Raw genomic sequence first — 17,255 nt, forward strand, 5'->3', positions numbered from 1 at the left:
AATCAACTCGCCCAACCAAGAGGCTGTAGACGTGTAGTCTTGAGTGCATTTGCTGACAGCTGTAAGAAGTTGTGGTGATGTCATCGTTTGCAACATTTACAATGTGTCTATGATAATATGTGAAGGGGAAGAAGGTAATAAAAGATTACACGTCTGCGTGAGGCACAGGAGATAGCGAAGTTGAGCCTGCACTTTTGTAGGACAAAGTGAAATTAAAGTTCTTGAAATTCTATTCTCTAGAAATTCTGTCAGTTTTTGAGGTAGAAGAAAAGATGGGATTAAGAGCAATTCTTTGCACTAGAAATTTTAGGAAGCAAAATGAGGGTGATAAATTTATTCTCATTTTTGCAAATACTGAAGTTTCCTATCTGTGTGCTACCAGTCTTGATAGGAGACCGACTGCCAATAGACTAAGTACGGCAAAACAAGCAAATGTTCCTAGACAAATTTACATTTAAATGAATGCAGATAATTTGCATTCATCAATGCAATATGGAGAAACTTTAGTTATCCCTAACCAAAGAATGAACTGAGTTAAGCAGAACTAAAAACAAAGAAAACATCTTGGAGCATGGAGAGGAATCCAAGTGTTTTAGTGTTTCCCTTTAGTAAGTTGTCCAATAATTATTCAGCCACAATTAATGTACTGTATAAAAATCAGACTAAACTCTTCTTTTTTCTTTTTTCTTTCTTCCTGAAGAAATTTAAGACAGTTTGGATGCCCACTGTAAGCTTTGATCTTACTCAGTGATGATGGAATTCATGAATTTGACCCATATGCACTTTCTTCTGTAGTTCAATTTGCCATTTGGATCATGGGATATGAGTTAAAGAAAAGAAAAAGAAAGGCAGGAGACTATGATTATGTTGCCAAAACTAGATGAAGACACAGACAACAGTTATTGCCAGAACTGCTGCTATCTGAGTAGTCTTTAAAGCACCAGTGTCTCATTAGCTAGTGCCTACCACCTAAGGCAGGAGTAAGTTTCTTAGCCTCAAAGTCAGATTATAAATTAAGTTATACACCTTAACACTTTGAGTAAGACATTTCTAGGTTTGTTAATATACATACAATTGTTCTAGATTTTTTTAAATTAATTAATCTATTAGTTGTTACCTGCATAATAGATAAAAATTCAAGATCTAAGTACTGCGATACATACAAAAATGGAACAGAACCCTGATTACTGCAGATTCACATTGCTTAAAGCAGCAGTTTCACAACAAATGGCAGTGATTTACAAGTTTTGACTTCTAATTTCTCACCATTTTGAATTACATCATGAAGCTGGGAAAGGGGCTACTCCAGCTTTAAAAAACTGCTGAAACACAGTTGCATCTCATCTGTCCCATAACAAATATTGATATGATCATGTAAAGTTCAAAAATAATATAATTGTTCCTTTGAACAATATCTTGCTTTAGCATGCTACAGCAGGAATCTCTCATTACCTGAGTTACAAAGCTTCCTTAAATTTCATGATCAAATGATCACAGCTGATCTTGTCTGCTGCTTTTGGCATTCAAATTGCACAGATGTATTCAGTAATAGCATTTTCTAGCTTGACTGCATGATGCTGTCACCTAGTAGAACCTGCTTTATTTTTAAAACTAGTTTTTGTGTAGAGCAGTAGGCTGATACACAAACTGAAAAAAGGACCAAGGGAAACTTATGGGAAAGTTGGAGAAGGACTTTTCTTGTTGAGACACCTCTATGTGCGATGATCTACATTTGGTTTTATTCTGTTCTTGCTTTGCTGTTTTCTTTTGCCCAGCTTTCTCTGCACATATTCTCTGCTTTCTGTGGTTTCATTATTTTAGTGAGCCACCTTCTTTTGCTTATTTTCTGACTTTGTGCCTGTCTCTATCTTTGTTTACTGGCTTTTAGCCTAGCCTTAGTGGTACCTACTCCTTCATGGCAGTTTCACAGGTTTGCCTTAGATGTCAAAATGCAACTGAATTTCCTGGTGAGGTTTGTAGTAGAGCAAAGAAGAATGCAGATCTGGGCTTGTTCCCTAGAATTCAAAGTCCGCTTTTTGCCTGCATCTTTCAAAGTCTCTCTTTAGGCTCATACTCTGTCACATTTTCTGGTACCCTTTCTATTTTGACAGCTAAACATCATGCTATCTTGAAAGTGATAAAGGTGTGAAGCTCTGAGGAACTCGGTATATAGCTAGATAGAAGAGGCATCATCTTTAAGAGAAGAAAACTCTTCCAGCTATTCACAAATAGTTGATAGTACTTATTAGTGCTTAATGCAAACCCCTGTGCATGCTGCAAGACACAATGGTTTAAGTTCTCATTGTAATGTTCAAGTGATGCTTAGTTGTTAGCTGCCCTGCCACCTCATGGCACTCAGAGCAATCAGATGAACAGCTGAGCTCTTCACAGTGGTATTAGGCCACTGATGTCCCCATAGAATAACATTTATAGAGAGCAGATCAGAAAGGCAAGCCAGGTAAAGAAGCCAAAGTTAGTGCTGAGACTACTTAAATGCCTGCTGTGCCAGATATGAATGCTTAGACTAAAAATATAGCTGCTAACCAGCATTTATTGGGGTACTCATCAGACAGTGTCTGCCAAGAGCCATGGACTCATGATTAGGTCTCTGTAGACAAGAGGCAGAACTTCCTCAGACCTCTGCTCCCAAACAGGCAAATTTTGCTCAAAGTATGTTTGCAGAGTTGCAGCAATATGCATCCTTACTGAAATAACTGCAAAGCATGTAATCACTTACTAGTGGTTATCGCAGGCAACAAGTGATACAGGGAAAAACTTGAGTTTGGATTTTGTTAATCTTCTCAGCAGCGTGTAAATGGTATTTTAGTACCTCAGTCTTTGATCATTTCATCTCTACTGATTTCAAGTGCATCTGGCAGCCTTGAAGATAATTTCAGAGAAGTACACAACAGTCTGTAAGATCCATTTCATGAGATCCATTTCCCAAACCAGCAGTTTTGCCACATAAGCTGTTTCTTAAGTCAAGCTCTTTCATAAGATAAAGCTTCATGAGAACCTGGCTTCCACCATCAAATTAATTCAAGACATTTATTGCATTTTCCCCAACTTCTCACCAGAGCTCATTACCTCCACAGAAGTGCATTTTACCCATTTCTGAGACAGCACTGAGAATCAAGTCAACTGATGTGGGTCTGGCCTAAAACAAGGTCTCAGCCACTCTATTTTTACCAGCACCTCAGAATTAGTTTTGTAACACTGATAAAGAGCAGGAAATTTCAGGGGTATGATGGTCAAAAACCTGTCCAACATGGCTTGAAAGGACTTATAAAAGCCTATGGCATTCATGTGCACGGTAACTTCTCTGTCATTCTGACTCCTCAGTGAATGTAGCCTTTTATATTCCCCATTTCCTTAAATTTCAGACTGGATCCAGGGTGAACTGGTTAAAAGGAAAAAGGAGTTCTCCAATTTCATGGTATTTCCTGAAGATTCATAAGAGATGTAAGAAGGAAAAATTGTGGATGGGGAAACAAACACTTAGAGCTATAAGAACATGGATATTGGTCTTTTTCTGCTGCCTTGTTCCAGGACTCGCTCTTCAATGACTGAGCATATGTTTTACCTTAACATTAAGAGACAAAAAGAGATTCCAGCTGCTTCTAGGCCTTCTGCTTCCTTCACTGATGCATCAGAGGCAGTGAGAAAACATTGAAAAATCAAGCCTCACACAAATCAAGTCAAATACGCTATTCCAATTCAGCCAACATAAGGCCAAGTTTTCAAACAATTTTAATGTGCAAATTGTAAGGACTGTAGTCAGAGGAGGGAGTGGCAAATTAAGTGTTTTGATTTTAATCTTATTGTTTGCATATCTTCCCCCCTGCAGACTGTATAACGCCAAGTCCCTCATAGTCACATCCTAGATCACTGTTGAACAGTCAGCAACAAGGCCATTCTTGAGGAAGCAAAGCGTAGTCGAGTTTAGTTGCCAACTGAGTTTACATCATGTTCGCCACTGTCTTCCGAGGATGCTACTGCAAAATTGGCATTAATTAAAAACCTCTGCAAGGACTGGAACTGGTGCCTATGAATGTGCATGTGTGGTGACCTCCAGTGTCAGTCACGGGAGTGCAGGTATAAATACTGTCCAGTTGAGGGAGCAATTATTTTTTAAATACTTGACTAGTTTCCCAGATTTTGCTTTGGACTTGAATTCTCTCACTCTTCCACTAGTCTAACCACTCGCTGTGCTGCAAGGTGAAAGGAAGCATGAATGCCTTGTCCTGTGCTTCTTCCGTCCTTGTTGTATCTTGGACTTAAAAGGCAAATGTGGCCAACTTCACACGTACAGCCTAAGAGTTTGACAAGTAGGAAGATATGAGAACTCTAAACATCAAGATATTGGTCCCATAATAATTTAATCCTTATACTTTCGGTTGGAAAAAGGATTATGTTTTAACCTGAAAGAAGTTAAATCTTTAATGTTAAACATTAATCTTTGAAAGCAATACATTTGTATTTGTAAAGAACAGATCAGATTGTTCATATTGGTAAATCTCAAACTTCTTAACTAGAAATGAAATTGATCTGTAGAGTTAGCAGTTAAGGAAGAGAAAGCCATCTCTCTATAAAATTGGATACATAATCACCAAAGATCAACCATATATGTAAGTGTTGTCTTTTCATTCTTAGGTATTTCCCCAAGACTTCACAGTTTTGGGCTTGGAGCTGAGGGAACTGGTCCCAGCCATTTTTCACCTGCAAGACAAATCAGCACATAAAGAGTTAAAATTTAATACAGATAAATAATTGTCTAGTCACATTTCTGCAGCTGAATGTCTATTCCTACTCTTCCTTCAAAGGGCAAATACTGATGATGGAATACAAATATTTCTCTGGTATGTCATGCTTCAGGCATCTTCCAGCATCCTTTACTGCATAGTTACAAATGAAGTGGTATGGAAGAATTACTTCCTCTGTTACAGATAAGAAATTCTGCAGGTTCTGAATGTTATGCTGAAGCCAAATGTTTTAAGGACTACTTCTTTTCAGAGGCTAGAGGAAAGAGTATGAAGGGTAAGAGGCTGGGCAACCAGAGAAACAATTTGAAGTAGAAACTAGTGCAGAGGGAAGAACATTCCAGTTAGGATTAGAAATGATCAAAATGGCTGTTTAAAACTTCATATTCTTTACTCTCATTTTCACAAAGAATATTTTTAAATAATCCAAACCCATTCAAATAAAGAAAACAAGCATCCAAAAGTTTCCTTCTGTTTAGTCTATGACGAAATTTAATTTACATTAATGATGATCTGCTGCTGACATTTTTCCACAAATGCATTGGACCTAATTACACACAACTCTTCCTCGTCACTGCTTTCCTATTCTCCAAGTGCAGCCAAATCTAAGATCAGATTCCCTCTAACTCAGGTGACCAAGTTAAGTTGCATTTTATTAAGAGAAATGAAAATAAGTACATTCCCATCAAAGAGGATGGTCAGTCAATGGATTTCTGTTTAAAATTGTGTAGTTATGTAACAATGAACTACAGATTTAAGAGCTGTGATAGCATGTTGTTTATTGAGGAGGAACAGATTTAAGGTAAAATGTCAGAATAGCAGAAAGTCAGTGTCACTCAGTCTTAATCTTATCCAAGATGTAACGCCCAGTATCAAGTAGTTAAATACGAACATTTTGAAATCTAAACAAATTTAATAGCAATTTAAGAATGGCACATGGTGCACAAAACCTTGAACCACACCAATGAGAAAGGTTGGAGAACTCAAATTATTTCTTCCCTGGGAAAAGGACTACATATTTGGTCACTCTAAATGTACTAAAATCCATTCCAGAAAGCAGTTTCATCCCTTGAGAAGTATACTCAACATTATTTTATATTTGAAGAACATAAACACTATTTCATTCATATTTACTATTTCACACACTCACCTATAATGCTAGCTAGCAGCTCCAAACGATCAGAGCCAAAAAAGAGATGAGGTTTTCCATTAACATGTGTCACAACAGCAGGCATCCCAAAAGCCTATTGACAGCATGGAGATTAAATTGTGAATGTTATAATGAGAGAAACTTTTGTAGGCACATGATCAGTGTTCAAGAATAAAATCCAAAATGTTGACTTTTCTTGCCTTCTCTTCATTTGAACTTCATTCTGAAAGATGAGTCTAATGGAGCTATCAGAAAGTAAAGGGCTCTCCAAAGACTGTACGCCCCTCCTGAATGAGCAAAAAAAGCAATGTGGTAAACCCACAGTTTTATCTAAAGTAGTGATAGATGGTATTTCTTGATTCTGGCCCTGTAGCTGCCCATTCTTGTCAATCAACTTGAATGGGCTGATTGGGCTTCCCAGATGACAATGCAATAAATTACCAGTGAGTTAGCTTGTACATGTTCAAAAAGCAAAAGAGAGATGGTCTGCATAGTGCTTTCTAACCATCACCTTCATTGTTCCTTGCTTCCCAGTGTTCTTAATGGGGAAGGAATGCCTAGCTGTGACATCAAAAGGCATTGGAAGCAGCTCACCCCATATTTTATCGCTTCCTCAGTTGTGTCCTTCAGACGATTCTTCACTTCAGGGGATGAAATCATTTCAAGTAGCTTCTGGGTGAGCTCAGAGGATAGCCCAGTCTTTTCTGCTACCTGACAAGTGACAATAAAATCAGGCATGCTCTAATACAACATATTCTAATTCCTACTATGGACTAATTAATTTTTTTCTTCAATGTTTATTACATTAGTTTACTTAAAAAGTTTATTACAAAAAAAAAAAAAATCACAAAATATTCTTGAAGTCCTTCTTGCTCATTATCTTGTTTTATTCCCAATCCACTCTCATTTGTTAACTTCTAGTCCCTGAAGCTCTAAGCACGCTGGTATTTATTCAGGCATCCCAAAGAAAATACTGAGTGTAATGTTTGCTAAGACAGGAACAGTTTGTAGTACAAGTGTGGCCACATAGCAGCTCAGATACTTGTAACTCATGGTGTTTTTAAAAACTATCTCACAAAGAACACTAATTTCCTAACATCTACCTGCTTTTTTTTTTTTCCCCTGTCCTTCAAGAGAAGTAAAAGTAATCCTGAGAGAAAATGCTCACAGTCACTTTTTCTTTCACTTAGCAACCGCATTTTCTTGTACTTTCTCCTCCTCCCATACCAGGAGGATCAGTAACTGTTTTTAACTCTACTTGAGTGGGAGATATACAAGAGTAATCTGATAATAACACAAAATGCTGTGCAAGCATGGTACACAAAGCATTTAGACTGCAATCTTTGCACACAGACATAATATCTGATTGTCACCATTTCAGAGGAGGAGCATTCAGGAGGACTGGGGCAGGATTCTGAGGCTACCTTGGTTCTGTAGGAAGTTACAAGAAGTCGCTGCTAACTAAGAACTGGGTTTAAAAAAAATAAATAATACTACAGGCACATGTGGAACTGTATCAAGTAAACAACATACCATTTCTCAAACACTGTGTAAAAGAAATTCTCCTCTAAATACTCAGATGAAAAAAGATTGCAACCTATTGCGGCCTTGGATGGCTTATTTCTACAAGAGAGGAAGGTCTAATATTTGCTGTAGGGGCAGGAAAAAAAAAATACAGACAGAAGCAAACGAGGAGATGCCTACATCTCTGCCATGCTGAACATGGACACACTCAAAGACTGCCAAGGAGTGGCTCAATTACTTGGAGTTCAAATTTTGTCTCTTGGAAAGATAAATAAAATGCCACCATTTTCTGAAATTCCAGTGAAGAGATGTGTTAAGATGAAACAAAAAAGCAACGAGTAGACTGGGGAAACAGCTGGACTGCAAGTTTCAAATAGCAATGGCAGATAGTAGAGACTGTATCTCTTAGGCACAGGCAATTCTTTTTTTCTTCATGTTCAAGTAGCTTAATAATAAAGTCATAGAATCATAGAAAAACATAGAAAGGAGATTCCTTAAATAGGGACACATAAACTTAGATACCATTACAGCCTTAACTGCAATAAACAAAATCTCACTTGCAAAAGATTATATAAGACAACTGCAATTTCTAAACACATAAGATGGCAATACAGCACTAAATTTAATAGTAAAACCTCGCTCCATCATTTCAAGGAGCATCAACTTTCCTGGCAAAGTGAGCCATTTCACAAGAAGATTTCATCCATGCATAATATCAAAACCTAAGGGCATTCTGGAGACTACTTATTTCTTTAACCACTGTTAAGAAAACTGAATTAATAATAATTCATTTTCCATTCCAGGTGTTTTGCTATATGAACTAGGAAAAAAAAAAAAAAAAGAGAAAAGGAGATTTTTATTCTGAGTGTAAGAATTATAAATAAATAAATAAAATTTGAAACAGATCAGCTAGGAAAGTTAAACCCCCACCTTTTTCAAGCAGAAAATTTTAAAATCTCCGAGTGGTCATTTCAAAAATTTATAATAATAAAGGCACACTAAGCTGTCTCCATGGTTGTTACTGATCCAAGTAATCAGTAAGAATAAACCAGAAAAGCAGAAGCACTAACAAAAAGAAGAGACTTACAGCCAAAATACTCTCCACCTGACTGATATCTTCATGCTGTTAAAAGAAGAAAATAAGTAGTTTGCTTAACATGAACAAGAGCTCAGTTCTGGACTTGAAAGGAAGTTTCCTAAGAAAACAGAAATGAAACAACATTAGTTGTCCCCGCTGGAGAAGTTTTTTCAGGAAAACATTTGAGTTACCTAATCAAAGATTGTTCTGACACAAACTGCTGATTCTCTCAGTCTGTAGTACTCTCAATACATACTGAAAATAATAAGGAACAGCAAATTAAGACAACTAGAAGTGAATTCTTTTCTTGCAGTGACTCCTGAATTACTGCTGTGGTTTACTCTGGCAAGAGTCTCAGCTCCACACAGTCATTGGCTCACCTCTACCCCTACAGTGGGATAGGGGAGAGAACTGGAAAAAGGTAAAACTTGTGGGTTGAGACAAAGACACTTCAGTAGGGCTGAAAAGGAAGGGGAAAACTGTGAATATATACATATGTGTGCATATACACACATACACATGTATGCACAAAAGTGATGTGCTGTTCAATTGCTCACCATATGTCAAATATTGCCCACCCAGTTCCTGAGCAGCAGCTTCCCTCCAGCCAAAAACCCCATTTTTATCATTACATACAGAATCACAGAATCCTGGTTCTGTCCCCTCCCAGCTCTTTGAGCAATCCCAGCTCCTCACAGGCAGAGCCTACAAGAAGCTGAAATGTCCTTGGCTCTGTGCAGCACTGCTCAGCAACACCTGAAACATCCGTTTTTTAACCACATTGTTTTTCTCCTAAATCAAAAACATGGCATCGTATCAGCCACCATCATGAAAACTAACTTTAGCCCAGCTGAAACCAAGATGAACACTGATGACCTCATGTTTCCTTCCATGACTTCTAATTGAAAGACTTTTCCTTTCTTTTGCTCACATTTCACATTTAACGAAGCGAGTCAGAAACGTTGACAGAAAGGATCAAGGCTTCATAAATACTGACCTGTGACCAAAAACGTAACCAGAACTCTCTAGATAAGGGTTCCAAGTACTTTGGTTGTGTCATATCAATGGCTGTGATGAAACGCATGGCTCCAAGACTGTCTGGAATTAGTGGAAACAGAGAAACATGCTGAAACATGGCACAGAGTCACGAACAGGTGAGAGTTTTAAGAAGTATTACCTAAATACAGTATAATCTTATTTGTAACTATTTCCAAATAGTAAAATTTCTGCTGAACTGTATCTTCAGTGTTAATTTGGAAGTTTTTTTCCTCAGAACTTCCTTTCATGGTTAAAAAACACACAGATTTCATACTGCTAACAGATACAGGGAGAGGCTATGGACAGAGAATCCATCTTCAGAGAATCACAGGGGCTGGAAGGTACCTTGAGAGATCGTCGAGTCCAACCTCCCTGCTAAAGCAGGCACCATACAACAGGTCGTACAGGTAGACATCCAGATGGGTCTTGAATATCTCCACAGAAGGAGATGCCACAATTTTTCTGGGCAACTTATTCCATTGCTGTCATCACCCCTACTGTAAAGAATTTCTTCTGTCTGCATTTTGGTATGGAACTTACTATGTTCAAGTAGTACTTGAATGTACTACTCCGTGTCCTATGGCTACACACCACTGAGAAGAACCTGGCCTCAAACATTTGCCTCCCACCTCCCTTGCGATATTTATAAACATTTATCAGATACCTTCTCAGTCTTTTCCCCAGGCTGAACAGGCCAAGGTTACTCAGCCTTTCTTCACATGGGAGATGCTCCAGGCCCTTCATTATCTTTGTGGTCCTTTGCTGGACTCTTTCTAGGAGATCCCTGTCTTTTTTGAACTGGGGAGCCCAGAACTGGACACAGTAGTCTCTAAATGTGGCCTCACCAGGGCAGAGTAGAGGGGGAGGATAATCTCCCTCGACCTGTGGCCATGCTCTTTCTAACGCACTCCAGGATACCACTGGCCTTCTTGGCCACGAGGGCACACTGCTGGCTCATAGCTAACCTTTTGTCCACCAGGTCCTTCTCTGCAGAGCTTCTCTCTAGCAGGTTATCATCTGACCTGAACTGATGCACAATGCAGTTATTCCTCTCCAAGTGCAAGACTACACTTGCTCTTGTTAAATCTCATCAGGTTCCTCTCTACTCATCTCTCCAATCTGTCCAGGTCTTGTTGAATGGTAGCAAAGCCTTCAGGTGTGCCAGCCAATATTCCCAGATTTGTTTTCCCACCCAAACTTGCTGAGGGTGGATTCTATCCCTTGACACAGGCTGTTGAAGATTATGTCAAACAAGACTGAACACAGAACCAACCCCTGTGGAACACAGCTAGTTACAGGCCTCCAGCTAAACTCTGCACCAGTGATGACAACTCTCTGAGCTCTGCAAGTCACCCAGTTTTCAATCCATCTCACTGTCCACTCATTTACCCCACATTTTCTAAGTCTTATAACAAGGACGTTGTGGGAGACAGTGTCAAACACCTTGCTGAAGGCACACAACATTCACTGCTCTCCCCCCCATCTACCCAGCCAGTGATGACATCATAGAAGGCTATCAGATTAGTCAAGCACAATACCCCCTTTGTGAATCCATGTTGATTACTTCTGATAACCTTTTTCTCTTCCAATTGCTTGGAGACAGAATTCAGAACAAGCTGTTCCATCATCTGTCCAGGGATGGAGGTGAGGCTGACTGGCCTGTAGTTTCCTGGATCCTTCTTCTTGCCCTTTTTAAACACTGGAGTGACATTGGCTATCCTCCAGTCTTTAGGCACCTCTCCTATTTGCCAGGATCTTTCAAAGATGATAGACAGTAATTCAGCAACCACCTCTGCCTGTTCTCTCAGTGGGCACATCCCATCGGGGCCCATGGATTTGTGTGTGTTGACTCTGGCTAAGTGTTCTCTGACCAGATCCACCTCAGCCAATGGAAAGTTTACCTTTACTCAAACTCTCTCTCTTATCTCCAGGGTCTGGGATTCCTGAGAGCTAGCCTTAGCAATGAAGACTGAGGCAACAAAAGCATTCAGAATTCCTTCTCAGTATCACCTGTTACCAAAGGCACCCTCCTCAATTAGAAGGGGACCCTCATTTTCTCTAGTCTTCCTTCTACTGCTGACATACTTAAAATGCTCTTCTTGTTATCATTTACCTCCTTTGCAAGGCTTAATTCCAAGAGGGTCTTAGCCTTCCTCGTTGCATCCTTACAGGCCCTGACAACATTCCCATATTCTTCCAAGGCAGACAGGCCCTTTCTCTACATTTCATAGAACTTCTTTCCTTTCAATTTATCCATGAGTTCCTTGCTCTTCCACACAGGCCTCCTGCCACCTTTCCCCAATTTCTTACTCTTAGGGATTCACTGATCCCAAGCTTCCCTCAGACATCACATCCCCAACCAGCTCTTTCTTAGTAAAAACAAGGTCAAGCAGTACACTTCCATTCATTGGCTCCTCCACCACCTCCATCAGAAAGTTATTATCAACACATTGCATGAACTGCCTGGACTTTGTGTGCCTGGCCATGGCACACAACAAACATCCCGATGGTTGAAGTCTCCCATGATAACCATTGCTGAGGATCACCAGGCTAATTCCAGCTGTTTGTAGAAGGCCTCTTCCACTTCCACCTCCTGATCAAGCCACAACACTGTCACCAATGTTAGCCCACCCCTTGACTCTTACCCATAAGCTCTCCTCTTGTTCATCATTCCCCCTCAAGTGGAAGTCAACGCGTTCTACTTGTTCTCTCACACAAAGGGCAACTTCACCACCTTGCCTCACCAGTCTCCCTTTCTTTAAAAGGACAGAGCCATCCATGACAGCATTCCAGTCACAGGAGCTGTCCCACTCTGTCTGTGTGACTGCACGCAGACCTCTAGTTCTTCCTGATTATTTCCCATGCTATGTGCATTGCTACATAGGCACTTTCGAGAAACAGAGGGTGCATGTATCTCTAGGGGGATGCAAGAAGTTTAAGCCAGGCTATTGGCAACGTTATCTTCTCTGAAGAATAATCACAAGATCCAATCAGGCAAATAAGAGGCTTCTCTTTTTTTCTTGACCTTTACTGTAATGGAGGATTTAAACAACGATTGACAAATGTTGTCTAAGCTAAATCTCTTACTTACTTTTACCAAGGATACGTTGGAAAACATCTTCTGGAACTGCTAAAGGCACCTGATAATATTTTGCCATCCTTACTATATCCTTCCGCAGGTATTCTGCACGCTTTGGCAACATTGCTGGAGGCTTGTTACCTTTCAGAAAAAGTTCTATTTTAAGCAGAAGATTTCAAGTATGCTATAAAAACACTGGACAAAACAAAACATGACAAATGAGATCTCACCTACACACATACCCAAGGAAAAGCAATTTTATACAGCAATAGTAAAATGTATGCAGATTTTCCAAATGTAACACTATGATTTAAAACACAATTTATTTTGGTTTTACAAAGACTGGTAGTTTAAATTAGCAGAACCAGTTTTAAACAATGGTAAAAACTTCCTGATAGGCATCTGTATTGATTCAGACTGATGACTTTTAAGGTAAACAACCATGTACTGGTAAACGAGGTGGGGGATTGTTAATTTCATGATTTATAAATCTCAGGGAATCCTAATAAGGCCCCAAGTGCTATTTTATAATATTCTTTGATCCTTCACGTATGTTACAAACTATAAGAGTTCCACAGATTTATTCTAGTTTTAATTCAACCTGAAACTTTCAGAAAATCATTCCACGTAGAATTACTGTTATTCTATTTTAGGACTGAGGAACTTTGTGGCATTTACACATTCCGCATACAGCACTTGTGGGGTACACAGCAGTAACAGCACAAAATTCCTTGCAGCCGATTTCTAGGTCACTGCTGAGCTCCACGACCCTATATTTACTTTGCTATTGGTGCCAAAAATGAGTTTAAGGCTGGCTCTGCCATCGCCCACAGAACTATCCTACTCGGGAATGCCAACCTCCCCACATTAGCTACCAGTTGACTGCATTATGCCGCCAAGGAGAGCCGGACGAAAGCGCAAATCAATATTCCATATGTGCTGGTATCGGCAGAGAACCTGCAACACAGAAAGGCAAGCCAGATTGACAAGAGATGTCTGCAGATCTGCATGCAAAAATAAGCGTTCGGCTGGGACGTGCCTCCTAAACGCCCCCTGGTTTTCAACACGCCACAAAAAAAAAAAAAAAACTTAAAGGTCCCCGGCAAACGGGATTGAAAACAAAAATCCAAACACATTATGGGCAAAGCAAAGCAAAGCAAACCAGAAACAAGCACAAAACGGAAACGAAGCAAGGATCTTGCGATAAGCGCACCGGCTCCGTGCCGCTCAGGTCGCAGCGAGGGAAGCCCTAAGGGGCAGGGAAACAAGACGCCCTTCGGCTGACTCCGGCCCTCGGTCGCGCCTACTCGGCCCCTTTGCCAGCGGCCGTGGTGAACCGAGGGATCCCCGGGAGCGGTCTCCCTCCACACTTCCACCCCTCACCTCGAACCCCAGCCAGGAGTAAGGAGACACCACATCGTAAAAGAGCTCCACGACCACCCGACCCATGTTAGCCCGCTCTCGTCCCCCGCCGCGCCGTGTCGACACGTCCCTACTACCCAGCGCCACCCCCCACCCCCCCGCCTCGGGCAGGCGGGCGCTGACGGGGCCTGGGCGTTCTTCCGCTCACGTGAGTCCGGCCTGGTGGCGGGGCAGCCTGTGTGTGGCCCGTTGGGTGCAGTCAGTGAGTCGCGTCCGTCTTCTCGGGAGCTTCCTGCCGCACAGCTGGAGCCCAGCTGTGAGGTGCTCTTTGCTGTCTCTCCTTTGAAGCCTGGCTTGGGAAATCGAGGGAGGGAGGGAGCCTGTGCCCTTTTCCGTGCTGAGGTGGGAGGAGAGGAAGCTCCTGAGGAGGACAGAGGGGAGCTGCCTTAGCCATTCCGGCATGTTTTCCCGAAAGCACGCTTCTCCCGTTGGAGCCGACGGAGGGTACGTACGGACACTGAGCGGCTCTCCCTGGGCAGTTTGCGTTGCAGCCTGCAGCCTGGGGACGGGGTGGGGGAACAGCTGAGAGGGTGTCGGGTGTAAGGCTGGCATGGGACCCTGCCCCGCGATGGCTGTTTTGCGGTGGGAGCGGGTAGAGGAGCTCTTGTAGGCTGACTGAAAAGGAAGTCTTTTGTCCCTGCTCCTAATCATCCCACAAGAAACTCTGTGCAATTCCAAAATGCACTTCGCCTGCATCTTGCAATTGTGTCACAGATCCCCCTTAGCCCGAATAATAATCTATAGACCAATTCCCCAGCCTTTATCTCAACCCATGAATTCTTACACTTTTACCTTTTTGATTCTCCTACCCTATGCCTCCTGAGGAGAGTGAGTGAGCAGCTGTGTTTTACTTAGCTGCCTGCCAGGGTGAAACTACACAATTATGGCATAGAAAAAGAGAATCAGTGTTTCTCTCTCTAGTCACATTTGCAATTTGCTTGTATATAGTTCTGCATCTTAAGGACAAGAACAGCCTCTCATTGAGTTTCTCATCTTATAAAGTACTATATAGAAAATTAATTCAGGAATCCACTTTGTATGTGACAAATAAAATATCCAAAAGGTGAAACGCAGCATCAATAATTCTCTTGCAGTTCATTCTCCATTCCTAGTTATCTCCAGAAAGAAGTTCTGTGAATTTGGGGGAGAAATTGTAAAAGGTTTAGGGCTGGTTCAGCCCAGTTCTGTGACTAATGGGGTGGAGGGACCCACCAACCAATGCTTTAGGAGAGGGGAAATGTGGAAGGATAGGGAGATGAACCTAAGAACAAAACAGCGGCAGTGAGCTAAGGGAGAAAAATAATTCACTAAATGTGATAGCAGGATGCAAGGCAATATAATACGATATAATTGGAACTGAAGGCAGTAAATCAAATTAAATGAGAGTGTCCAAAACCAAAGGCCTTGCTGTAAGGTGAGACGGGTAGGGAGCACACACCACAGAGATGAGAAGTAAAAGAAAGGGAGCATTTTGTGACTCACGGGAAGTTTCATCTTTCCCTCTAAATGGAAAATGGAAATGGAACAGTGAAAATCTGGGATACAAATCTCTTCTGAGAACCAGGTGCCTGGAACTATCAACTATATACTTGCAGGTGCTAGCAATTGGAAACCAAGATCCAAGGGGAGCATCTCATAAAAGTGTCTAAGGTCGACAGCATGGAACTGGAGCATTAACTCTTTAACTCCCTGTGTGCTACATAATGTTGTGGTGTGGAATACTAATAACAAAAATCATAAAACCATGACAGAAACATACTTTCAGGAAAAAATCTTTAAACAGCTTTTAATAAGAAAATACCATATGTTGAAAAATTGCCTCCATAGAAAAGAAAAAAAGCAATGAAAATATTTAGAAATTAAAACCAAAATTGTCCATGCAGTCAAGGGAAGTTTGAAAAACTGTCTTAACAATCACGTTTGTATTTCTTCTACATATGTTAACACTTCTCTGTAAATAAACCAAACTTACGAAAACTAATCCTAAATGCAAGCTTTTCTGGTTCCAATTAGCATTTTTGGAACAGTGGTGTATTACAGAGCTGCTCAGTACTGCTCAGTGGTCTCATTCATTGTCCCAGCTCTTCGATGTCATCGTACCCTCTGTCTTCAAGAGCAGGGGATAAATCTCTCTGAGCTCCAGATGTTCTGTTTCTTGACACATTAGGACTCCAGTCTGAAAGCATGAAGGGAAGATAAAGTCTGAAGACTGATATAAATGCCCACTCTGCATGTGTTACATCCCATGGTTGTGCAGCTGACAGCACGGGCTGTCTGTTGCTGCCTCCAGAAAGACTTGAGAAAAGCTTATTTTATTCTACTTCCTGCCACATATAAAAATATCCAAGGATCAAGCATACTTTTCCCAATAAACATTTTTAATGAACTTAACAATAATCATTTTTAATGAAAGCAATTATTCGATGTGCCAAAAGAACCCAATTCCATGTTTTACCACCTCAACTTTAAAAAGCATTTTTTGCTCTCTTTATCTGACATATTACGAATGTAGATCTAGCCTTGTCCTTCCCAAGAGTATGCCCTAATTTGGATCCTCCCAAGGCTACCACAGGATAACGATCGACCCATTGTTGGTGTTTGAAATTTACTAGGAGGATATAATTCATCTTATAGACTGAGGGTGGTTACTGCATAGAAAAGTATGACCCTGCTAGCCCCCCCTCTCAGCTCTTCCCGAGGAGATCTCTGGGTCCTTGAGCCCTGCTCTCAGCTCCTTCCTCCTAAGGCTTCCCTGCTAACACTGGGATATCAAGTTTCCTAGATCTCTGCAGATAAAGTCTATTCTCACTTGCAGTGTTTATAAGGAGAAAAACAACATAGGTGTAGATTACCTGCAGAAGTTGTGAGGACACCTACTGAGTTAGTTGAACGACCAGTCTAACAAGCATCTACCTGGAAGTGTAGGTAGATGTGAATCTAATGACATTCTTCAAGGCTAAGTGCAAACTGTTGCACATGGGCCAAGGCAATCCCAGGTGTTTCTACAGACTGGGAGAAGAACTCCTTGAGATCAACGCTGTACAGAAGGACTTGGGGGTCCGAGTGGACAAGAGGCTGGATGTGAGCCAGCAGTGCAGAGGGGAACTGAGATAATGAGAGGGCTGGAGCACCTCTCCTATGAGGAAAGGTTGAGGGAGCTGGGCTTGTTTAGCTTGGAGAAGAGAAGGCTCCGGAGAGACCTCA

The 17,255-nt window shown here is 41.0% G+C and overlaps 1 protein-coding gene across 1 annotated transcript; it reads right to left on the minus strand.

Moving 5' to 3' along the window:
- Nucleotides 1–4,360: 4,360 nt before the first annotated feature.
- Nucleotides 4,361–14,134, minus strand: GSTK1 (glutathione S-transferase kappa 1). The gene is made up of 8 exons (XM_042809842.1): nucleotides 14,013–14,134; nucleotides 13,505–13,586; nucleotides 12,642–12,770; nucleotides 9,510–9,610; nucleotides 8,522–8,557; nucleotides 6,505–6,621; nucleotides 5,911–6,004; nucleotides 4,361–4,719 (listed from the first exon to the last, which is right to left on the minus strand). Exons 1-8 carry the CDS (start codon nucleotides 14,076–14,078, stop codon nucleotides 4,670–4,672), a joined length of 675 nt encoding a protein of 224 aa, XP_042665776.1. The 5' UTR covers nucleotides 14,079–14,134; the 3' UTR covers nucleotides 4,361–4,669.
- Nucleotides 14,135–17,255: the final 3,121 nt, after the last annotated feature.

This window comes from Centrocercus urophasianus, unplaced genomic scaffold, assembly GCF_019232065.1.
Source record: "Centrocercus urophasianus isolate 14NV4802_14NV808 unplaced genomic scaffold, USGS_Curo_1.0 seq_12, whole genome shotgun sequence".
NCBI classification, from domain to species: Eukaryota; Metazoa; Chordata; class Aves; order Galliformes; family Phasianidae; genus Centrocercus; species Centrocercus urophasianus.

Excerpts from the sequence above, each read along its gene's own strand:
- GSTK1 (XM_042809842.1), bottom strand. The coding sequence starts at position 14,078 with ATGGGTCGGGTGGTCGTGGAGCTCTTTTACGATGTGGTGTCTCCTTAC. Across the intron at positions 8,558-9,509 it reads GGTTACGTTTTTGGTCACAG|CATGAAGATATCAGTCAGGT; the intron begins GTCAGTATTTAT and ends TTCTTTTAACAG. Across the intron at positions 4,720-5,910 it reads GCTGCTAGCTAGCATTATAG|GTGAAAAATGGCTGGGACCA; the intron begins GTGAGTGTGTGA and ends TTTGTCTTGCAG.